This window comes from Corapipo altera, unplaced genomic scaffold (genome assembly GCF_003945725.1).
Source record: "Corapipo altera isolate COAL_440 unplaced genomic scaffold, ASM394572v1 146, whole genome shotgun sequence".
NCBI lineage: Eukaryota > Metazoa > Chordata > Aves > Passeriformes > Pipridae > Corapipo > Corapipo altera.
Genome location: NW_020884981.1, coordinates 216,284 through 240,422, shown reverse-complemented (window position 1 = coordinate 240,422; position 24,139 = coordinate 216,284). Strand labels below are relative to the sequence as shown.

The following is a 24,139-nucleotide window of genomic DNA, read 5'->3' as shown; positions in this document are numbered from 1 at the left end:
TCATTAGGTCAAGCTTTGCTGGAGATTCTCTAGGGTGTGTGTAAAGTGATGATGTGCCCAGCGCACGTCACTGCTGGACAAGGCAGCAGCAGCATCACTGATCAGTCCACCCTGTGCCAAGGCATGCAGCCCTGCAGCTCCTGCAAAAAAACAAGCCTTTCCACATTTCAGAAGCACCAAGTGTCTCCACATTTGTGCCTCCCCACAGACAGACACAGCAGCTCTGGGTAAGGCAGCAGGAGAAGCCTCAGTTCCTGGGCAGAGAAGGTACAGTTGGTGGCACAGGTGACATGGGATGTCCCAGTGCTGCATGAGGCACGTGCCAGTCAACACCAGGGCACTGACACACTCTTTGGTGTCCCAAGAAATCAGTGGAAAAAAACCCAGGTACATATATACACACACACATCTGTCCACCTACCTACCTACTGCTTCACTTTTCCAAGGTACATAGCTTAAAATCAAGTTTTCAGGAAGACAAAGGATCCTGCCTGTGTCCACATTCTCCCCACTCCACAGCTGGGGAATATTACTGAATGCCAAGGAGTATGGACAGCCTGTCCTCTCCCCACGAAAGCTGGCAAGATCCAGCCTCCCAACGTCCCCTTTTGCTGTTGTGAATCTGCCACGCTCCGAATGCTGGGGCCCAGCTCTGTGCAACTCCAAGCCCCAGTGCTGGGAGCACTGGGAGCAGCAGGCCTGGAACCTGTGTCTGGAGACCAAGTCGAGCTCTGGGCAAGGGCACACAAGGCCCCTCCAGCTCCCAGCAAGCTGCTGACTTGGCAGCCTTTAAGCACCTGCAGCCCAAACTCTCCTCCTCACCCCCCTCACCACCCTGGCCCTCCTGCTGCCGGTGCTGCCACCGTCCAGAAGGGCTCCAGGCTGCCTTCACACTCCACTTCCAGCTTCCTTCTGGTCTGGATGTCCTGCTGCAGCTTCAGAAATGCCATCTGTAATGCAGGAGCAGCTCAGTTCTTCACACCTCCTCACAGTGACCTTCAGCACCTGCCCCTCGCAGGGGCTCGGCGGTGCCCGTGGGCACGGGGAGCGGCACCGGCTGGCACGGGCTGCCAGTTCTGCTCCTGGTGCCTCGCCAGGCACAGCGGGAGGGCTGGCAGGGTGACAGGCACGGGAAGGGGCCCAAGCCAAATAAAAGCCCAGGGCAGTTTGTGTAGGAGAGCAGCTGATAAGGCACAGCTACCTGGGTGGGTTGAGGATCCCCAGGCAGGAACACAGAGCTGCGGCCCAGCCTGGCAAATGCAAACAGCACCCAACCAGCCCTCACCCTTCCTCTCTGTGTCTCTGAACAACTGCCCTTCTGTTGGGGTGTTTCATCCCAGGCAACAAAGGCCTGCAGAGGGTTCATTCAGCACAGCACCAGGCTCCAGCCGTGCTGGGATCAAGGCAGCCTTTCAGGGACATGGCCAGCTCGGGGCCAGGCACTCGTGGAGGGGGAGGAGGGTGGAGGGAGATGGATGCAGCTCCGTGTGTCTTCCCCTCACCATTTCTGAGTCACACTGGTCAGAGACCCGGGCCCAGAGCCACCAGTGTCAAACTGGATTAAGCTACTCGTCAGAGAAATCCAGCTCGTGCCTTTCACAGCAACCAGTACCTTGTGATTTTGGAGGAAAGCAGTGAGCTCTGGAGTGAACCCAGGGAACACTGGGCACTCAGCAGCACTGAACAGCTCACAGAGAAGGAAGAGAAATCCCTGCCCACCCAGAGAGCAGGAGGATGTTCTTGCCTTTACTCCTCCTCTCACAAGCCCACAGTGCCAGGTTAATGCAGGCCCATCTCCCTCCAGGACAGGTGCTGCACACTGTTGTGTTTGTGGTTCTCATCCTGGCCCTGGGAGAAGAAATAACCCCCCCAAACACACACTCTCCTGCATTTACTCCTTCCCTGCAGCAGCTCAGCCAGGCTCCTGAGTTTCCTGCTGTCATCACATCCGTCCATCAGCTTCTGGAGGACTGAGACCATTCCATAGCTCCAGGCTACACATGTGACACCTCTCAGGGGGACAAGTGATTTGCCATGAAACACAAGACCACACTCCTGCCTCTGCAGCCAAATACAGCCAAGGGAGCAATGCAGAAGGGTTACTCTGGAAGAACATCCCTGCTCTGGCTCCTCTTATTATTCCCTGCTCTTATAAAATAAAAACATCAGAAAATTCACCACCTACCAATTCCTCTCCCAGCCTACCCCAACATACCAGCACCTGGAAACACTTCTGCTCCAAACCAAGCTCCAAAGGGCTCTACCAGGCCCTCTGACCACACATTCCTGCAGCGCAGAGTACAAGAGACCAGCTTCCCTCACAGTAAAATTCCAGGATCTCTTCCCAAAAAGCAGGAAGAGGATGGGCCCATAGATCTATGCACAGCCAAAGCTGGATGCCAACCTTCTTCACGCAGTGCAGCATCCAAAGGAAAATTCCCCAACACCTGCACTTGGAGAAGGACCTGAACTTACTTCCCTGGAGCAAGAATGCTCAGCTACTGCAGGCAGGAGCATCCAAAAAACAGGTAAAAGTGCTGGTTTTTCCCTCCTTCAGGCTGGTGCTGTCACAGGGACAGCTCTGCTGTGCCCTCCAACATCCAGGCAGGGGGTTCAGATGTTTCTGGTCAGATTTTAGCCAAACTCACTGCCAAAGACAAGGACATTCTCCAGCTGACTCGGCCCTGGCTTCTGCCCTCCCTTTGAAGAGGATGAGCAGGCAGGATGGTTTGTGTGGGAAATGGAGATGGGGAAGGCTGGGGGGCACACAGGGAGCAAAGGGAGAGTTTCTTTAGGTATCTATTGAGAACTTTGGTCTCTGCTGCTCTGCACCACCCTCCAAGTTATTCCTGGTTCCAGAGCTATAAATAGCCCCAATTTAAACAACTAATAGGCTTTGTGAGTGAATGGACTGCTGGAGCAGCCAGCATGGAAAGTGGATGGGCAGGGCTGGAAGCCTCAGGCAGATGAAACAGCATTCCATGCTGCCAACTCCTTGGCACTGCAACACCTTCTGGAGAAAGACAATTCCAGCGGGCTTTGGTGAGAACCAGAGAGCAAACAGTTACAAGCCAAATATTCCCAGCAAGCAGGTATCCACGACAACCTGAACACCACTACTCTAGCAAATCCCAGCTGAACTTGGATGCCACAACTTCCAGAGGGAGCACAAGCCACAGGGATGCATCCACTTCATGGCAGAACCTGGGGAACACAAGCTCCACTCCAGTGTGATGAGCAGCACGTCCTGAATATGTGAGCTGATATAAGTACTCTTGTGGTTTGGAAGAGTGATCCCCTTTTCCCCCCTCATCCCTTCTCTGTGCATATACAGTCAGAGAACATTTTGGTTATCCCTCTGTTCCACAGCCACACACATCTCTGTTCTTGGCAGAGCTTGGGAGGGGAGTTGGACCAGCTGGACCCCAGAGGTCCCTTCCAAGCTCTACCGGCCTGTGATTCCTGCAAGGTGCAAAATCAACTCACTGAGCACACACAAATCCATGCACATTGCTGATAAAAAGTGGAACTGTGCCTGTGCCATCCCAGCTCTGCCAGGTACCCGTACCCCAAAGAGCACAGACACTGCTCACTGAGGCTGCCAGACCTCCTGGGGCTGAGCCTGAGATCCAATGACAGAAAACAGAAGCAGGGAAACCCTGCAGAGTCACCTGATCCTTTACCAGGAGCTTTTCTTCCCACTTCTCCTCTGGGCATTGGTTTCCCCAACAAGAAACACACAGAATCATAGAAGGACAGATTCATTAAGGTTGGGAAAGCCCTCTAAGATCACTGAGTCCAACCATTCCCCCAGCACTGCCAAGGCCACCAATGACCCATGTCCCCAGGTGCCACAGCTACCTTTTTTCAACACTTCCAGAGATGGGGACTCCACCCCTGCCCTGGGCAGCTGTGCCAAGGCCTGACCACCCTTTCCATGAAGAAATTTCCCCGTGTGCTGTTTCCCCTTATCCTGTCCCTTGCTCCCTGGGAGTAGAGCCCAAACCCCCCAGCTCCCCTCTCCTGTCAGGGAGTTGCAGAGCCAGAAGGTTCACCCTGAGCCTCCAGATTAAACCCTCCTGCAGACACCAGTTCTGCTTGTGCTGCACTTGGAGCTCAAGTGCCACAACACAGGAGGGTGGGAAGGAGCTGCACAGAGTCACATTCCCCCTCCACATGGCCCTGCCACCCCTCCATTTGCCAGAGTCCCTTTATTAACATCTCCACCAGCCTCAAGACAACTCAGAGCTCCAAAACAGGACTCTGTGATGCTGCCCAGCAGTTCTGACTTGCTGCTGTTCATGCATTTAAACCACAGGGCTCACAAAGACAGAGGATAAGAATGGTTTGCCTCGAGTTTCCCTCCAGAAATAAATGGTGCTCCTGGGGAGCAGGGGGGTGGCACAGCAAGTGCCCTCCCAGCAGCTGCCAACAACAAAAGCAGGAGGATTTATTTATTTTTAGCATTTAAAAAGTAATACTAAAAGAGTGTGTTCCTCCTTCCACGGTCATTGTGACCCAGAGGTATTTCAGTCTGCAAAGGCTTTTACAGGAAAATACAAAACCTTTGCAGAATGCCATGGGAAACCCCAGAAAACGAATATTCTCTGGAAGAGGGGGAGGCCAGAGAGCTTCAGCCAAACCAAGCAGTGGGCAGAGACACTTAGATTCAGCTGCACAGATCTTGCAGTACTTTCCCCAAAAAGCCTCTCCTGAATGGAGCAAAATTCAGCAGTTCCTAGTACCCAACAGGACCCTCTTTATGAATCCTGGGGAATGATGACTTGGTGAACAGAAATATTCCCTTAAATCTCATCAGGAAACAGTTCATTGCCCGAATTCCCTCCTAACCCCTCACAGATGTGGAAGGATGCACACTGGAGAGGTGCCACCACCACTTCCAGCAGCAGCAGGAGAAGCCACCCCAATCCCACAGCTCCCAAACCGTCCCACTGCGGCAGCCACAGCACCGGAGCAGTGTCCTGCTGCCAGCACTGACCTGGGCACTCACCTTCCTGCTCTCAGCCCCAGGAAGGGTTTGGCACATTGGGAAGCTTGGCCTTGATGAATCCACTGGCTCAGCTGAGCACTCCCACCCAACAAGAGCCCAGGCCAGTATCTTCAAGCACATGAGCAAGATGGAGCCCAAGGGGACTTGTAACTGAGCCAGAATTTGTCTGGCTTCACACACCTACCAGGGATGTATTTAAAACCAATATCTTTGCCCTAAGCAGAGATTTTTGCAATGAGATCCCTCTAACTAACATGCATGTAACACCTGGTACCTCTAGTCTTTAAGCAGCTGTGTCCTCCTGGCACACTGGGGAAGGCAGGGACAAGCTCCCCTCTAGAAGGTGGGACACAAAGACTGTGCAGCCTGGTCCAGAAGACACCAGGGGCTCAGATGTGGATGTCACAAGTCTACTGCCTTTACCACTAAGGCCCTTTTTCTACTCCCTCCTGTCTCCCTGTCTTCAGCAGCCAGGAAACTCCACACCACCAGCCTCACCCAGGCAATAGGAGACAGCACAGCCTCCTCCCAGCTTCTAAAATCCTGAAAGCCAAATAGCACTGATTTCTCCCCCTATTCCCACCCCACCACGAGGGAAGCCTCCCCTAATTCCCCCATCACATACAGACCAAAGTCACCCGTTAAGTACTTGTGTCCCTGTTTTCCTGCCAAGGAAGGCTTGTGTTCATCCCTGAGACAGCCCAGAGCAGCTTGGCTTTGTGCTGCTCCACAGCAGCCAAAGCATTATCAGCTCCAAAGGCGGCCACAGGCAGGGACAGAAAAGCAGCAGGAAAAGCAGAGTCTATCCCAGAACTCCTGCCCAGCCTCAGATTGACTCCCCAGTAGTCCACTTCCTTCCTACACTCCACGACTCCGGGGACGAGGACACGCAGAGGCGGGCGACCTACCCTGCCTTGTTCTATTGACTTACTTAATTCTTTAAAGGAATATATTTATCTGTTCCTCCCTGGAAACCAACCATCCGCCGCTCCTCCGCCCCACTGTCCCCCCGTCCCTCCCTGGGAACGGCGCTGCTTTGATGCCTGGCTGATCCCAGCAGGTCTTTTGAACCCACTTCCATAATCACTGCCTGGAGCGAGTTCTTCCCACGCAACTCGCTGCTCACTGAATCATGGCCAGCGATTTTCCTGTCTCCAGGAACCACGCAGCACTGCACTGGGATGGGTTCTATTCTCCCTTCAGCAGGGGAAACACATAATTATCAGAAAAGCCACTCCTGTCCTAACAGGACACCGGCGTTATCTGTGCCCAGACCGGCAGTTCCTGTTCTTGCCCCAACATCCCCTCCACCAACCAAGGCTGGCTGTTCAGGAAATTTATTTCCACATGTCAAGATTTCATTTAGTTTCTCAACCTCCTCCAAGCTACAGACTTTGAGCCATGAACTGGCACACACGAGGCTGCAGAGACATCACCTTTTTAGTGCCCAGGGCCAGCTCTGCATTGGAAGTTCCTAAATTCCAGTGCTGGCTGTGCATGGGCATACTGGGGTGCTCATCTGTGAGCCAAGACACCTTACCCGACTCCTCAAGGCAAGAGAGGGAAAACCACCAGTCCAGAAGGGATAATTCTGCAGGAAGGACCAGCTCTGTTGACAGGATCCCTCTAAACTAGAGGGGACAAGCCCCGACAGCACAGATCACCAACCAGAACCATGGGCCAGACACACAGGTTGGCACACACAGCAACAGATTTTAGGAACTGCACAAAATACCCTTTTTAAAGGTTTCTTGGGCTTTGCCAGGAACTCAAGGCCGTGTTTGAGAGCAAAGACAACAGCTAATTGGTTCCACACTGCCCCAGCTCAACAAGAAGACCCAAGACAGGGCTAGAAAGGAGCAAACGTGACGTTGCTGCCTCAGAGGCTCTTGGAGTTGTGCATCAGACCCTGTGCAGCACATTCCAGGCCTCACAGCTGCAGGAAGGCCAGCAAACAAGGACCCCACCACAGATACTGCATGATCATCACAGCAAACGTCTACAGTGGAAAGCCAGGACGCTCGGAAGCAAGCAGTTATTCCTAAATGACCAGCAGCTCCAAACAGACAGACTCAAGCAGGTACAAACACCCCACCAGGCTGGAATCTACACCAAGCAGGCATTAGGCAAAGGCTCAAAGGTTATTAGCACAAAACACGGCAGCCTCTGTAGCCAAGCCTGCGGGCAGAGGGGTTTTAGATGTTTTGACACACCTGTCAGAGACTGAATGCAGGACACATGCCCCAGCATGAAGAGAAACTCCTCACTCTGAGTGGCTGGTGGGGAAGGGGCAGAGGCAATGGCTCGGAGACACATTTGAGGTGCAGATTTCATCAAGGAGGAATTGGAATTGAGGGTTGGAAACGCTGAGCTCTTTTTCAAAGTAATTCTGGTCTGGTGTGTTTCATTCCCCTGGATCTGGTATTCAAAAGCATTTCACTGCTTTTGCACAAAAACAGCTTCTCCAGCTCTTCTGAGATCAGAAACTCTTGAGGCTTATCACCTCCCAACCTGGAGTCACAACCCTGTGATACTACAGTGTGGTTGGGAGCTCAGAAAGAAGAGGAGCCACGAGAACTTGGCAAACAAGGAACTGAGATCCCATTCCCTGGCAGCCACCTTCACAACTTAAGTGAGTGAGGAAGAGCTGGGCTGAGTCCTGCAGTCCATTCTGCAGGAGCCTTCAGCCACCCCGTGTAAAGGACAGGGCTCGGCATCACTCAAATCGGTGGAAATTTGGCTGTAGCTTCCTGAGGAACTGAACTGAGCCTCTGAGTGAAGGGACACGACAACAAATAGGATGCAAAGCAACTTGTCTGCCAAAGGCAGCGGCCGGACTCAGGCTGAGAGGTGAGCAGTGAGCGGGTGAGCAGCGAGCAGGTCCTTCCCCTCCTCCTTACCTTCGCACCTGGTGCTGGAGGTGCTGCTGCTGCCGCGTTATAAGGGCGCTTTCCCACACGGGGCCGCCGGGGCTGCTCCTATACCAGCCCACGGCCGGGTGCCCTGGGTAGGGCGCGCTACCGAAGCCATGGTCCGACTCCGTCTCCGCGGCCAGCGATGAGGCAGAGCTCCCCATGGTGCCCCCTGCCCAGCCCACGCTGAGACCGAGCCTAGGTTAGGTCCAGGCCAGTGGCATGAGCAGCTCGGGTGGGATGGGCGAGGCGCTGCGGCATGGGCTGCTGTAAAGATCCCAACACACCGGAGGAAGGGAGGTCGGTTCTGATCCGAGGGGGGAAAAAGAAAAACAACAAACAAACAAAGAGAAAGGGGGGAAAAAAAGGAAAGAAAAAGAGAGAAAGATAAGGTACGATTTCAGCAACAACCCTCCAGTTTTAAAGCCTATTAATGCATGCTCTGAGCAGGATCCCCATGCCAGTGCTCACTGGGATGGGAAGGGCTGTTTCATTGAATCCAGCTTTTGCTGCTGGAGATGAGGAGCACAGGGGCTCTAGAAGAACCTCCCCCAAGTTAAGCACCAGGAGTTTCCAGGCACAGGGAAGGAGCTCGACTAGGGGAGGGAAGCACAGCAGAGCCCAACACAAAGCCTTTCACACCAGGGGAAAGAAGCAGAAAATGGGACAAGCCAGTCCCACCTGGAGCCCAAACCAGCAACCCTTGGGGACCACAAACCCCAGGTCAGTCTGAAAGCTCTGGGTTCCAACTGGCACATCAGGTGTTGAGCTACCTTCAGCTACAAGGACTGGATGGTTTGTGTGCTTGTATGTAAAATAAAACATTCCTCTTTTCCTGTTCCCCACTAACACCACAGCAGGGCTCAATCTGGACAGACTGGGAATCTGAAAAAGTATTTCTATGGCTATTTACTTTCAGCTCAAGCCAATTTTTAGCTGACACCGAGCATGCCCCTACCCACAAAAGCAGGTCTGGGGCTTTGACAGCTCCTCCTTTTCTCCCTCTCTCTTTGCTACTTCTTGGAATTTATTCTTGGAGCATCATCACAGTTAAACTACAGAAACGTTTCGTGTGCTCTGGTATTCGAAGAAGTTTAAACACACACACGTGTCTCCTTAAAGGGAAAAGGCACAGCAATCTGGATGTGTATCAGGAGCAAAGGATCAAGGTAACATTTAACAGAGCAAAAAAGAAGAAATGAGGAAGACAAAAAAATTAGCACAGCTGAGCTCATTCAATTACCCACCAGGATTTAGGGAGATGAATGAACTGTAGAAAGACCTTTGCGAAGAAACCGCTTTGTGCCGTAAAAAGGCTGAAATGAAGAGTCCTAAAATACAGTTTTTCAATTCCAGGATTGATCTAAGGGATCAAGAAAGGCCTTGATAGATAGCAGACTCTGAAAAGCAGCAACTCAAGGAGCAGGTGCGATTTTGCTACAAGCTTAATACCAGAACGTGCCTGCATTAGGTCATTAGCTGGAGAATGTTAACTGCTCTGTCACAGTCTCTCCTCTGTATTCTACAAAGCCTGAACTAACCAAACAAATGTGAAAAAAAAGAAGCCCAAGAACACGATTTTCCCTATCACCTCCTTTTTTTCAATTGATCTGCTTCACTGCTGTGCATCAGCCCCACGTCCCCATGCTTTGGTTCCTACCACCCAACAGCAAGGTTTCACTAATTTAGCAGATCCAGCCCAAGTGGATCCCTGGCACTTCCCCTCTCGTTTCCTGCTATTCAAGCAGTTAATTTGTAACAAATCTGATTTTCTGGCTAAATGAAAGCCACACGATGCGAAGGGAAGAGCATTTCCAAGCATCATCAACTCAAGTCTAACTGGAGGCATCAGTCATCCCACACCTGCGGTGTCTCTGGCTCTTCCGCCCCATCCCGCGGGCTGCACGTGCTCCGGCAGCAAAGGCACAGGGGATGCAACTCTGGGACCTGCCAGAAGAACAAACTCCGTCTTTTACCTCAAGACTCGAGTTCTATCACGATAAAGTAAATAAATAAAGGCAAGATGGGTAGAAACAGCCCTGCCCAGCTCAGCAGGCTGAGCGAAACAGGAGGATGCCCAGGCAGCCAACAGCCTTTTCCCACCCTGAGTAGGGTTAAAATGCCAAATAAAGCAATTCCACAGGCTGGTTCAAGACCACTTCCTCAGCTGACTCTCAAGCTGGAAAAGCAGAACTCTGCTTCCTCCTCCCCAGTTTTAGCTCACCACAAGAGGCCAGAGACATGTCTGCTGCCCACATCACACTGGCTCCAGTGTCCTGCTCTGTCCTCCTCCGCCAGGGAGTCGGAGCAGGCAGCTCAACTCCACAGGGAGAGGAGAGGCTGGGAGTCCTGCTTTAAAACCTGTGGTAAAACCCTATGGTGGGTGGAGCTGGGAGAGGAAGGGAGCTATAAATAGATGGAGGATAACCTGGCTAAGTCAGAGTGATCTCCGAGACTGTCTGGTCTAACTGGGCTGCTTGGCCGCGAGCGCCGTGTGAAATCGGATTTCTCCAGGCAAAGCAGTAAATCCTTCTCTTCAGGGTCACCCTCATGCCAGGTGAGAGCAGCCAATGAACAACATCTAAGGGTTGACCCAAGGTGGGGAGAGGGTGAACCAGTTTGAGAACAGGAATGGCAGCAGCATTACAGCTCAATGCAAAGCACACACGTCGCTCCCCAAGCTGAGACCCAAAACGCCTTTGGCCAACACCAGGCAAATGAGGAGCCTCCAAGAAGGAGAGGTGAGAATGGAAACTGCACTCCAGCAAGGGAAGGGGACAATTAAAGAAGAAGGAAGCCTCTCTGAAAGCACTCAGCCTTGTTTTTGAGGAACTTCTCCCACTGGGCAGGGAGATGCCCCAGGATGACCTGCAGGCATGTGACCCGTGCTCAACAGGGGAGGCTTCAGCCACAGAGAGGGAACAAACTGCCAACAGTTCCTCTGCCTTGGCAGGAGGGAGCAGGATTTTTCTTGTAATTAATAAAGCACTACTTCCACCTATCTAATCTGGAGAGGAAGCAACAATGTGAGCAGATTGAAGTGTCTTGAGAGGGGTGGATCTCACTCATGGAAATTAACAGTTAAGCACCTTAGTAAGATGCTGAGTTTGGATTTTGGTTTTCTGCCCCTTGCAGCTGCAATAATTACCAGGTTTCAACAGATGCTGTTTAGCTGCTCCCAAAATACTGCTTCCAAAATAAAACCTCTCCCGAGCCACTCACACCAGCTTACCCTGATCGTGATGCAGACCCTTCCTTAAATTCCCCACCAGCACCGTGAGCAGCACGCACATACAGCAAGTTCAGGACAGCAAAGCTTTCCCATGAAGGTTCTTCCTGCTGCTGGGATAGCAGAGCAGTCACCTGGACGCTTCCAGATAACTCTATTCCTCCACAGCAGCAAGCAGTGCTGACCCTTCGGGCCCCAGCTCTCCTGTCACAGTGGAGCAGGCAGGAAGGGTGGGGATCTGGGTCTGCCCAACCCCCTTTCCTTCCCTCCAGCTTCAAAGTAGGCTTTGGCTCTGAAAAGAGCAAAAAAAGGAAGCAAAGGGAACTAGCCCATGTGTTTCAACGCATCTAGGAAGTTGCAGGATCAGCTTTTCCTAGGATCAGCCTTGAGTTCTTCCCTTTGGCACACAGCAGGAAGGAGACAGGTCCCTGGAGCTGCTGCAGCCACTAAGGAAACCAGTGAGGAAGACTCACCCCAGCTGGTCCCATATGCAGAAACTCCTCCCTGTGATGGGATACCCCACACACTTCTTTTCCTGGTAATTTATGAACCACGTGGCACATGGCAGCTCAAGTACTGCCTGAGTTTTCCAGCCTCACTTGGTTCTCAACCTCCTAGACTCAGGGACAAGACTTTGTCACTTCATTAATTTTTCCACTCCCTCAACCTATAAATAAAGTCAACTCTGAGCTACTCCCTTGCTGCAGGGAAGATCCAGGAATGAAAACACAGCCATCCTCAACTCCAGACAGCTCTGAGGTGGTGGGCAAGCAGCTGGCCCAGGAGAAGCACACCATGTACCTGGGGCAAAGACGTCCCTCAAAGCTGTGCCAAGAGGAAGAACACTTTCTTCTAGAATTGAAGCTGCAAGAACCAGCCCTTCTCTCTCTGCTGTGTAAGCTCCCCTGCCTGGGGGCTGACTAAGATCATAGATCCATAGAATGGCCTGAGTTGGGAGATACTCACAGAGCCCAACTCCTGGCCCTGCACAGGACACCCCAACAATCCCACTCTGGCCCTCAGAGCTTTGTCCAAAAGTTCCTTGAGCTCTGTCAGCATTGGGGCCATGATCACTGCCCTGGGGAGCCAGATGTGCTGGGACCTGGTACCACCCTCAGCAGCAAAGGAGGAGCTCTGTGCCCTCATTCACATGCAACCTGCTGCTGGCAGGGAGAAACCAGGGCTCCTGGAGAGCTCTAAATGTCCAGTGCCCACACACAGCCCTGGCAGGAGCAGCCTCCTCTGCAGGGACTGCGGGATGCAACACACCCTGAAACACAAATTAGCTCAGGGGCCAGTGGGTGCAGCTGGAGGAGCTGGGGCTGACTGGGGCATGGAGCTGGAGGAGGCCACTTCAGACATCATGAAGGCATGGCCAGCCCTTGGCCAGTCCTGCCTCCATGCACAGCAGATCTCCCTGCTTCCCACGGAAGGAGGCACATGCTCACAGGGTCCGGGGGAAGCAGAGAACGGTGTGCAGGGCTGGAAAGCTGCACAGCACCAGGCAGGGCAGTGTCAGAAGGGTATAAAGTCACAGAGCACGGCAGGCATGGGATAACTAAGGATGCAGAGAGCAGTGTCTGATGACGTGCCATGCCAGCCAAGCAAAGGAAAGAAGCTCAAGCATTTGTGTGCCCAGCAAGTGACAGATCCAGCTCCCAGCCCCAGGTAGGGCGGCAGGACGTGCAAAACCAGGTCCCAGCACCACGCAGAGCATGGCTGGCACTCACCAGGCTGAGATGACTCTGCTAAAAGAAGTAACCCCAAGAGAGGAAGGGCAAACAACCCCTCTCCTTCCACAGGGCAGTGGGGGAAGAGCAGACAAGCAACAAGACACCCACCTCAGAGAGACGCAGCACAGGCTGAAATCCAAGATGCAAACACTGACCCACGAGAGCTCTATGGCTCAAGTGCAGCAAGAGCAAGTGAACTGAACACTCTGTGCTGAGCAGGTGTTGTGCACACAGCTGGGGACAAGAAATAAAGTTTTGCTGCTCATTCTCCCTGCCCTCACCTGCCAAGGCAGCCCAAGTGCTGCAGTCTTGGCAGGAAATTAAGGTGTCAGCAAGTTCTAATTCCTTGGAAAGGTTCTGGCAGGGAGGGGCAGGAAGGTACCTCCAAGGACAGACTGAGGCATAGGCATAACAGGAAGGATGGACCAGTGGTTGGCACATTCAGCTGGGAGGTGGAAGGCTTTTGCAGCCCTCGTGCTCTACCCTGTGTGACCTGGGCCATGGTCCTGTGACTCAGGAAGCTCTGTCAGACCTGCCAGGGCCAAGAAGTCTTCAGGTGCACAAGGCACAAGGATGACAGGCAGTGTGTCAGCAGCACAAATGGGAGGACATGGAAAAGGGAGAGAAGGGTGATAGCCACCCACCCAAATGTTTGTCATGGTGCAGAGGGCTGGAAAAGGAGAGGAGATCAGAGATTCTGGCCTTTGAGGAAATTGAGGGAACTGGAAGCTGCAAGTGAGGTGTTTTCCAGATCTCTGTGAGAAAAAAGACTGGTACACTACTTACAGAGGTATCATTAGCTGAAGTGAGCTGTCTGGAAGCACATTTCCAGATGGGCTATTAATGAGGTAACAAGATAATTTAACCTGGAGCCCCAGACCAGCACAGAACAGGACCTCACGTTTCATGCGATGCTTTAGCAAAGGCCAGAACAGCAGCACATGTCTCTGGCCATGGAATTAACATGCAAGGGCAAGCTCGAGGGTCTTTACCTTCTTTCAGCTGCCTTGAAACTGGTTCTGGCCCAACTTTAACACAGAAGAAACTCATATACAGCAGCTGAGTTGGGCTGAGCTGCATTTAAAGCCCAGCACTGACTCTTCATAAGTATGCAGGCAGAGGAAGAGGTGTCCAAAGCCTGAAGTGAAAGATTGATAGGAAAAGTACATTTATTGCAGAGCCAGCCTAGCCACAGAGCAGTGAGCAGCAAACTCTGAGCAAAGTTTCCTCTTCTCCCTTGCAGTGGACACTGTAAACCAGTGACAGATAATCCAGGGAGCTACTGAAAATCTACCACGGTCACTTTGAGAGAGGGGATTATACAGATTTGAAAGGGCAATCAACATCTTAATCACAAGCTGGAGGGAGGAAAAGAGGGAGAAGCAGGACAGTTTTTTCAAAATAAGGGTTAACTTCAAACCCCATCTCCATTGACAACTGAAGAGCAGTTTCTGAACAAGCATGAAAATGGCAACAATGGTACTGCTGAAGAAGGGTCTGAATGTTTAAAAAAAGCCCACACAAGCCAATCCCTACAACCCCCGTGCTCTATTAAGTCAATTAACATTGCTCCAGTGAAGTGCAGCGAGCCACGTGTATCCTGCAGTTTCCCAGCCAATTGTGGGTGACTTTGGAGCTCAGTATTAACTCAGCCTGCATGGGCTGGCACGGGCCCTCTCATTAGCAGCAGAGAGGTGATACCACAGAGAGACACACATGGGCAAGAAACAAAACAACACAAGCCCCAGGATCCAATCTTGGGAAGCTTTAAGCAGCAGATCTCATTTCCAGATCTCTTCCTCCCTGTATTTATAATCCTTGTAGCAGAGTTCTGTCATCCTACTCAGCTCACAGGCTGCCCCAGCTCCAAGAGATGTCAGGCTGAAAAATCACCCCGACAGATTGCCTGCTGAGACCAGTTGCATTATAAAAACAGGAAGCTCTTACTCTCCTGCTCCCAATATGCTATGGATTGAATGGGAAGGAGCAGACGCAGGGATGCTTTGCAGGAAGCTCACACACATGGGCCTCTTGCCAGGAAAAACGCGTCTCGAGTAACACATGTGCTCTTAGTTTCCTCCTTTCTCAGAAAGGTTTAACTACACTCTGGGTTACCCAGCAGCAATAAACCATTTTTCCCCCCCTTCTCACTTACAGCAGAGTGTTGCTTGGTAAACAGCAGATCTTCCTGTCTGAGGCTGTGCCAGCCTGTGCAGAACAGAATTGTTGTTATTGCACATTCATAGCTAGAGATAAACATGAATAAGAGCCACGAGTAAGAGCCAGGCACTGGCTCTTCAATGCACTGCTTTATCAGGTTCACCTTGATTCAACTGTTTCTGACAACATCTCTCCCTCCTGAAGGGGCAAGATGGCACAAGTAGCAAGGACAAACACTAAAAAACAAGACAGAAGTGACAGCAGCACAAAAAGTGCTCTTCTGTACTTGCTAACACTCACAAACTGTGCAGCTCACAGCTCCACCTGCACTTGAAACACTCAAAAGCACAACACGGAAACAAATGAGCCCAGCCAACCCAACCTTCCCAAATGGAAAAACAAAGCAGCCTTCAACATTTTCTCAGGACAAATCTCCATCAAGAGCCACAACTGCTGCAGGACATAAAGGTTACAGAGAGCCAGGGAAGGAACAAAAAGTGCAAGTCATCTCTCATCTGCAAGCTGACACTCTGCAATGGCACAGGTACAATCAACCAGCCCGGGAAAGCTGGACACTGGGAGTCAGAGGAGGGTTTCTGACCTTTCAAAGAGCAGATCTATCGACCAGCTGCTCCAGAAGCACTGGGGAAAGAAGCACAGAGTTAGTCCCGATGACTGTTCCTGGACAAGTTCATGACCTGCTCAAGAAGACTGTCTTCAGCAGCAGGGAACTGGGCTTGATGACCCATGGAGTTCCTTCCTCCCAGTCACTCAGCAACCTGAATTCATGGTGGGCCATAGGTGCCCAAACACAGCACAAACACGAGGTCATTCCCAAAAGGACAGCAGGGATTGTATCTCCAGATCATGCTAAGCTGACAGATAAGCAGATGAAGAGCTGGCCACTGCAGAAGGGAGGGGAAGAGAGTTGCAGCAAAAAAACAAAGTCTCATATCCAGTGAAAATCCAGGGCACAGACTTGGAAAGCAAAGTCTCAGAGACAGGAGGTGGAGGAGATGTCCCCTGAGCACACTGTCCCCAGACACCCCAACCACAGCTTTAATTCTAACACAGGTTAGACAGACAGTAAATATGTAATTTGCCCAAGCCTCATCCAGCTGCATCCCTTGCCAGACACAGCTCCCAGTCCTTACTGCCCTGCCCTGCCCAGAGCCAACAGGCAGCAGCACCTGGATGTCTCTTTCTGCCATTTTTATGCAAGTTGGCCTTCCCTGGCCTTAATCTGGCACCACGTTCCAATTTCCAACCAACTGGCCTAGATTTAAACCACTGCATCTCTGGCTGTGCCTCAGGCAAGTGCAGAGGTAGGATAAGCCTGAGAGACAACAGTGGCATTTGGCATTTCCATCACAAACAATGGGAAGAGAAAAGCATAGGAATCACTGAGAACTGCAGATGAGGCTCCTGCCTTCCCCAAGAGCACAGGGAACCAGGAGAAACCAGGGAGGTGGGACAGACTTGGGGGCTGGAGAGGAAAATACTTCCTCTTCTAGAATCATAGAATCACACAATGGTTTGGGTGGGAAGGGACCTTAAAGCCCATCCAGTCCCACCCCCTGCCATGGGCAGGGACACCTTCCACCAGCCCAGGTTGCTCCAAGCCCCGTCCAGCCTGGCCTTGGACACTTCCAGGGACAGGGCAGCCACAGCTTCTCTGGGCAACAGGGAAGCACAGCTCAGAGTGATAATTTAATGGAGAAGCACCACATTACTGCTTCCTTCCCTCCAGCTCCACATTGCACCTCCACTCTGTGCTGGGCCATCCTGAAAACCATGTGGATCCTTCTGCACACTGATGTGGCAGCCATGCCATGGCTTCTGTTAGGAGATTATACTGTAATTGAAATTATAGGTGTGGAATAACACCTGGGACAATGAAGTGCTACAGATAAAACAGAGCCTGACACCACCACAATCCTCCCCTCTCCTCACGAGAGTAGCTTTACTGGCTCACTGTCTCCATCACAAGTGGCTCCTCTTCAGCTACACCAGTAGAGCTGGAAGTGCAGGATGTGTTCAATTACACAACACCTTAAACGATATTTTCCCAGGAGAACAGTCATTAGAACAAATACAATGGTCACACTGAGGAATGAGGATACAACGAGGAAAAGGCTGAGAGGGCTGAAACATAATGCAGACAGTTTGAGGAACTTTGTTAGAGCAAAGCCAGCCCCAGCAGGCCATCAGAGGTAGCTCCAGCACAGGGAGGGAGTTCTTCACCAAGGGCAGTGGCTGCATCCTGAACCACAATGCCCAAACAGCCAGATGGAGAGGAGGTCACATTACTGGAGTCACTCTCAAATGCCTTGCAAGACAAATCCAGCTGCCTGAGCCTGTGGTGCTACAGACCCCCAACCTTCCCTCCACCAGCCTCTGCTTCCTAAAACATGCAAGGTCAGGCAACAGGAACAATGGCAGTAGCATTTGTAAGACATTTCAAGGCTGAATCAAAACTGACCCAAGAGCAGGAATGTCACTTCATCTCTCCCACCACTGAGAACTAGCCATGGTACAGATCTGACCAACACCTCCCTGGGGACAGTCACTACTCAAAGATAAGAGTGTTCACAGTCTGACTTCCCTGACCCCCAGCTGTAAGAGATTCCTGCAGACCTTCTGCTGTGGCTGGACACCAAAGCCACATGGAGACTCCAGCTAGTCCATAGGCACCCAGGCAGACCAGATGGGCCAACACACAGCACACTGGTGTCCATTTGATCAATCCAAAACCCCAACATGGATCATTAGAACTCAAGGACAACACTATCACACACTGCAAGAGTACCCACCACGAAGGTCCAAGCTCAGACTGGTTTCCCACCACCTCATCCTGCCTCCACAGCCCAGGCTCTCAATCCCCAGGCTGAAAGCAGCCCAGCCATTTAAGGCACAACATAGCCACCTCTTTGTCCCAGTCCTGGCCTGGGAACTGCCACAGTGGTTACTGCAGGCAAAGCAATGTAGAGTTTTTAAGACCAGCTTATTCCCCTGCCCTGGCACTGCCTCAAACACACCTTGGGACAGTCGTGCAGTTTCCATTGCTTAAGATTGTGAGGTCCTGGAAGACCCACAATCTCTCTTCCACTATTACAGTTTCCTCTTCACCATAAGAAAACCAGGGGACACCAGTATTCCTACCCACATGAATATGTGGCCTTCACACAGACAGCATGGAGAGGGAAACACTCAAAGGAGGAACCAAAACAAGGAAGAACAACAAGAACGAGATGCGTGGGAGACACAAAGCGGGGTAACTGTGCTTACACACCAGAGCAGAGAAGGTCTTCCTTTCAGCCCCTCCCAGCCCAGCCCAGAGCTGAGTCAGAAAAGCCTCTCACCCCACACGGTTCCTGCTCGGTGGGTCCGGTGCCAGGGGTGTGGGGTCAGCCTGGAGTCCCTGGAGCCGGGTGGGCACTGCTGGCACCCGCAGAGCAGCCTGGCAGGGGGACCATGCTAGGAGGTGTCTGCAGGAGCACTGGGAGCACACCAAGCCTGGCAGGAGCAGCTGGAGGACAGAGAGGAGAGAAAGGCATGTAAGAATAAATGGCTGCTGAGACTCTGGGCTGATCAGCATCACCCCAGCAAACACAACCAACCTCACATCACTCCATCAGCATCCACTTGAACTCCAGCTGGCAGAAGGCTCTGTGCCTCCCAGGCAGAGCCTGGGAGCTTGGTCCTGTCTGGAGACACGACGGGACCCACTGCTTTTGGGTCAGCTCAGATTCTTCACTTGTGGTTTCAGAGCCTTTGGCTGTGACTTTATAGTTCTGTGCCCAGCATTGGCCTCACTCTCTCTGACAGTGGCTGCTGCTCAGCATTGTGCTGTGAGCTGGCATCAGAGCAGGAACAGCACCCCGGGAGCACGGCAGGATGGAGCAGGGCAGGAGGGAGCACGGCAGGATCACATGGACAAGGACTCTGGACAGCTCTCGACAATTAGCAACAGGGCAGGAGCTCCCGAGGGGCCGGATGTGAGCACAGCGGTGTCTGGCGGGGCACGCTGCCTGAATGTTCAAATACAGAAACAGATGTTAATTACTCTGCATAGCCAGGACATCATTAGCAGTTACATCTACTGGAAATTCTACAGTACTAATTCCTCTGATTATGCCAAACGTGCCCATCCCACCCCCAGAAGCCATGACGTTCAAGTAGTTGCCTCGGCAAACCTCCCTCCTCCGAGATATTTCCCCTTCCTCCTTCATATTCTCTGCTCTCAAAACAACCTGTTTTAGTGAAATCCATGCTTTAGGAAAGAGCTGTCTCCTTTGGGACGGGCTTTTAGCAGATGGAGGCAAAAAGAACCCTTGTCCATAAGTGTCTGGCTCACCAGCACATTCACACTTCCTCTGTTTGAGGTTGGGGAGGGAGCACAAAAATAAGGATTCAGCCAGAACAATGTGATCACTGAGTCTCTTTGGGAGCATGGCAGAAGCACCAAGAGCAACAGATACTGTTCTGCTCCCTCACCTTGCCCACTGTCCCCACATCCACACCATCAGTGCAGCACGATGCCCCTGGGGTAGGTCACAGTGAACTCACAAAGAGCGTTTCTCTTCCAGCACTCTCCACCACTGAGAATTCCAGGCAGTGGGGAAAAGACGTCTTGTGGTGAACACCTGGACATGGGCTGGTAATGGAACCAGACCAGGACAGGGAGGATGATACAGAGTGGGCAAGAGATGCCACTCAGGGACCAGTAAAAAGTAAATAAGGGACTGATTCAGGTTCAAAAGGACCTTTTAGCCCAAGGGTCTGTGCAGCACTGGCTACAAAGAGAATTCCAGCCCACAGCATCTCCAAGGCACTCAGTGGAAAGGCTGAAGGCTTAAAGCTAATGAGGGAGTGAGACCAACACCAGAGGACAGAGCACCCCACAAGTGCCACATCACTGTGTGTGACACCACGTCATTTTCCTTGTAGGACACATGTTCACATAAGTATGGAGTAGGAAGGGAAAGCTCTGAGCACCCAGCAGCTTAACACAAAGCCTCTGGGCTGTGCTGGAATCCCAAGGACTGCCCCAGCTCTGCCTGCTGCCTGAGTCTGCAGGCAGGAGACTGAGAGAGGCAAGCTGGAGAGCAACATCAGTGCTGCAGGCTCTGTGGAGAGCAGAGCTGCCACAGGGGAGGACACAGCCTGGTACACAAGGACCCTCATGCCGTGCTCCCATTTCCAAGGACCAGCACAAACACAGGGGAGTTCCCTTGCTACCCCAACAAAGCTGTCCAGAGTTACCTTCTCTGCAAACCTTTTTGTTACAGGAGCAGGAGAACACAACCCAAGCTGGGAAGCTGCCCACGATATCCCCCAGTAAACCAAAATCACCTGGGCCGGGACTGGGAACAAGATGCTGAAGAGGAAACATTGGTGCCATAGGAAGCACCACATCAGAAATGCAGCTGGGTGGCATCACGGAGAGGATAACAGCTTTTGTAAGGTCTCAGTCTCTATTTTACCAAAGTGGGTGTGCATTGATAACCCTTCAGCTTTGGCAAGGGCTGCCAATGCCAGGGCTGGGGCAGGACACCAGCGTCGTGCCCTGACATGGTGCCATTGTCACCTCCCCTGACGCTGAGCCTGCTCGGGCCCACAGCGTCTCCTCAGCACCCTCCTTGCTATAAAAGGGGCTGCACTGCAGGAACAGAGAAGCTCTTTCTTTTTTTATGAACACACATTAGAGTTTACACCGTTGGCAGAGCACGGAGGCACGACTTTGTGGGGGAACAGAGATATGGTTCCAACACTAGCTTTAATGTGCAAGCCTAAAGACTCGGCTTCAGTTTTTAGAAATCAAACTTGATCATCTCAAGCTGGCAAAAATAGCCCCATGTTCCCTCGAGTTATTTTCTTTTCAAATAGGCAGGGTACAGCACAATAGGAAATATCAGCAGTTATGTATTCAACCTCCAGAAACCCAACGGGCCAATTCCAGCAACCCACGGCAGCTTTCCAACCCTCCCTGATCTATTTGCTGGAGTTAGAGTGAAAAGCAGGCTGCCCCCGAGCCATTCAGCAAACTCCACGTCCTGCTAATTACATCAATATAAATGTATTATCTTGGCTGTCAAACATGGGCTGCCTGAACAGGACAACGCTCTGCCATGGAAATGCAGGAAAACAATTGCTCTTTCTGCTGGTGACACATTTCTCTGGATCTTATTTCCTCGCCAGGGCTCCCCCTTCCCCCTTCTGCCCAGGCACCAGGGCAGCAGTATTTTCTTTTCCAGAGCAAGAGGAAATGGCACACAAAAATCATCCTCATCTTTTAAGTGACTGAAGACGAGCAGATTTTGGGAACAACACTGGCACTTCCCATCAGCCGTCCTGACACGGGGAAGCGAGCTGTGAGGGCAAGAGTTAAATGTTTCTCCTGAGCAAGCAGCAGCCCTTCTGCCTCTCTTGGCTTCCTCAGCTGCCATAGCTAAATGTGTCAACACTCCAAATAGCAAATGTGACAGAAATTCAGAGTAGCCTGTTCCTCCCTGCCCGGCTCTGGGACAGTGGCCTGGAGAGGGCTGTGCACTCAGGAAGGGTCCAACAGCTACCACCAAGGTTGAGGCAAACGCAGGCAGATCCAGGAGGCTCCCAGGGAGCAGGCAGGCAGCTCACCTCACTCCCAAGAGTGGGATTATGACAGAAAATGACTCACCTGTCCCTCCCGCGTAAGCAGCTTTCCCAAGGAAGGCTGCACTGTGCCTGACCTTGCTTAGAGCCCCACGTTCCAAATGGGCTGCTCACAAGATTCCTCCCAATTCTGGGCACTTGGAGAGAGCCACTGCAGCAGGACACTGGGCTGGCACACACCTTACAAATCCGTCTCCTCTCCCCCTGCCCACGGCTCTGACCACAGGCAGCCACTGCCCCTCACTCCAGCCTCCCCCTGCTTCATGAAGACCCTCACCTGGAGAAATGCCACAGGGTCTGGTCCTTCCCAGATCCCTACACTCACAGGCAGGGTCAGAACGAAGCCAGAAACAAACAAGCCTGGATTCAGATGAGGCAGGAAGAGGAAAAAAGCATTTCTCCCACTTGCATCTCACCTGGGAGCAGATGATGTTCCCACCAGAGGAGATCAGCACAACCATGGCTGCACACGGGGAGGGGAGAGGTTGGGTCTCTCTCTAGATCTCATGTGCAACCACTGCAAATTTGGAAAGCTCCCACAAACCTCTGGGACAGAGGAGATCACGTTTTCCATGAGATAAAGCCAAAAGCACTCAGCTGGCTGAGGGAACACCAACAGCACTCAGCTTTGGCCACTTCCCTCTGCAAAGCCAGCAGTATTCCGAGCAAAGATAAGGATGTCCCGTGGACAGCCCAGGAGAGCAGAGGGCAATCAGCCTCATGAGGGCATCCAGGCTCCTCCACGGGGTCACCCAGCCCTTCCGCTCCTCTGAGGCAGCTCCGAGTCTGAGCGTGACACCCAACCTTTTTAATGTGCAACTTTAGCAGTTTTGGTTTGTTTTTCAGGATATATTCCAATTCAGGAGACACTGTGCCTTGGGTTCCCTCATGCACCAAGTCACCAGGCTCCAGGAGGCTGCTCTCCCTCCTGCCAAAGCAACAGGGCTTAGTAAAGTCACATCCAACCTTCAAAGGCCTCTGCAGCCCTCCAGCCCCTCCCGAGGAAGGGAGCACTGTTGGGTCTTGCCTTCTGCCTTCAACTGTTAAAGCCTTGGACACAAACAGAAGCTGATGCAACTCAAAACGTACATAAAATCGGGCTAATTTAAATCCTGCCTCTGACATGTTCCTCAGGCAGAGCTCAGTCCTGCTCTGGCTCAGTCAGGGGCACAAGCCAGACTGTTCGGCAGTGGGTCCCAAAAAATGGCCACACAAAAGCCACCAGGAGGCTCACAGTGTCACAGGAGGCTGCGATATCACTGTGGGTCTGCTCCAGTTAAGGGAGGAGCACAGCCCTGAAGCACAAGTCCCTGCGAGTCCCAGGTGACAACGTGCAAAGTGTGGCAAGATCTCTGCGTTCAGAGCCACAGGGGCCACAGTCTGGGATGTGCACCCCCTCCTCTGCATCTCAGCGCCTTCCAAACGCATTCCTGGTCTCCATCAGCTCCTGACCCACCCACAGCAGTGCAGTACATCCCACACCAGTGCCCCAGGCCACGGGCAGCGAGCACTTCCCAGATAACCTTCTGTCCGACCCTGAGAACCCACCCAGCCGTATCCCGGGCCTAGGGAGCACCGAGCACTGAGATTCCCATCTGAAGAAACACTTGGAGGAAACAGGATGACATTTCAAACACAACACTCACATTGTTTTATCCCCCCTCACCAGATGACCACCTCAGCTGTTTCCTGATGCCTGGGGGAGATGTACCCCAGATGGAGGAGCAAGGAGGGAAGAGAGAAGCTCGGCAAATGGAGAGGTGGGCCAGCACAGAGCCTTTTCCATTCTCTGTGAGACTTCTACACCCAGGACCTGGAGGCTGACATGCTTCTCCTGCAGCTGAGCTTATGTGCATCAAAATCCAGGAGTCTTGATGAGGCACCAGGACCCCAACAGCCTCAGGATGTTCAAGACCCAAGTATAAGAGCAGCCAACTGATTCTAAAGGGCAAACTCGCAAAAGAAACTGCACAAAACCCTGCTCAGCCCCCAGCAGGGGGGTCAGACCGGGAGGTGAGAATGCAGACCTGAAGGACAGGCAGCCCTGGGTGCTGGGGGCTCTGCTGTGGTCCTGCCCGGAGTGGGAACTCAGCAGTGCCCTAAACCAGCTCCACTGCCCAGCAGTGCCCTAAACCAGCTCCCCTGCCCAGCAAAGCCCCAGGCCGGGCTCCCCTGCCCGAGGGTAGAACCGGGAGCTCAGCTCTCCCTGCCCCGAGCGCAGGGCGAGGGCAAGTCGGGCATCGCAGCCTAAACGCGAGGAATCACGAAGCCTCCCCCGTCCCCCCGCGGCCGCTGCGGGACTCTCGAACCCTGAGATGCCCTCCGGGTGTGCGGCCGCGCTGGGGCGCGAGGGGGGCCCCGCAGCCCCCAGGTCACCCCAAACCCCCGCGGAAGGGGGTTCCTTCACCCCGATCCCGCCCGCCCCCCGCGGGCCGCCCCG

General features: G+C 52.6%; 1 protein-coding gene across 7 annotated transcripts in view; it reads right to left on the bottom strand.

Moving 5' to 3' along the window:
• CAPN15 (calpain 15) overlaps window positions 1-19,139 on the bottom strand; it is a 53,932-nt gene extending 34,793 nt beyond the window's left edge. Inside the window, exons 1-6 of one of the 7 annotated variants that reach the window (XM_027665893.1) lie at window positions 18,666-19,139; window positions 18,408-18,574; window positions 15,647-15,687; window positions 15,041-15,093; window positions 13,878-14,023; window positions 7,912-8,230 (exon numbers count right to left, since the gene is read on the bottom strand). In XM_027665893.1, coding sequence (XP_027521694.1) covers window positions 7,912-8,087 — 176 coding nt within the window. In that variant the 5' untranslated portion in view covers window positions 8,088-8,230; window positions 13,878-14,023; window positions 15,041-15,093; ... (1 more) ...; window positions 18,408-18,574; window positions 18,666-19,139. Of the gene's footprint in view, window positions 1-6,746; window positions 6,769-7,911; window positions 8,231-13,877; window positions 14,024-15,040; window positions 15,094-15,646; window positions 15,688-18,337; window positions 18,356-18,407; window positions 18,575-18,665 lie in introns of those variants that run through there. The other 6 variants (XM_027665894.1, XM_027665896.1, XM_027665895.1 and 3 more) reach the window with 6 other exon arrangements.
• Window positions 19,140-24,139: the final 5,000 nt, after the last annotated feature.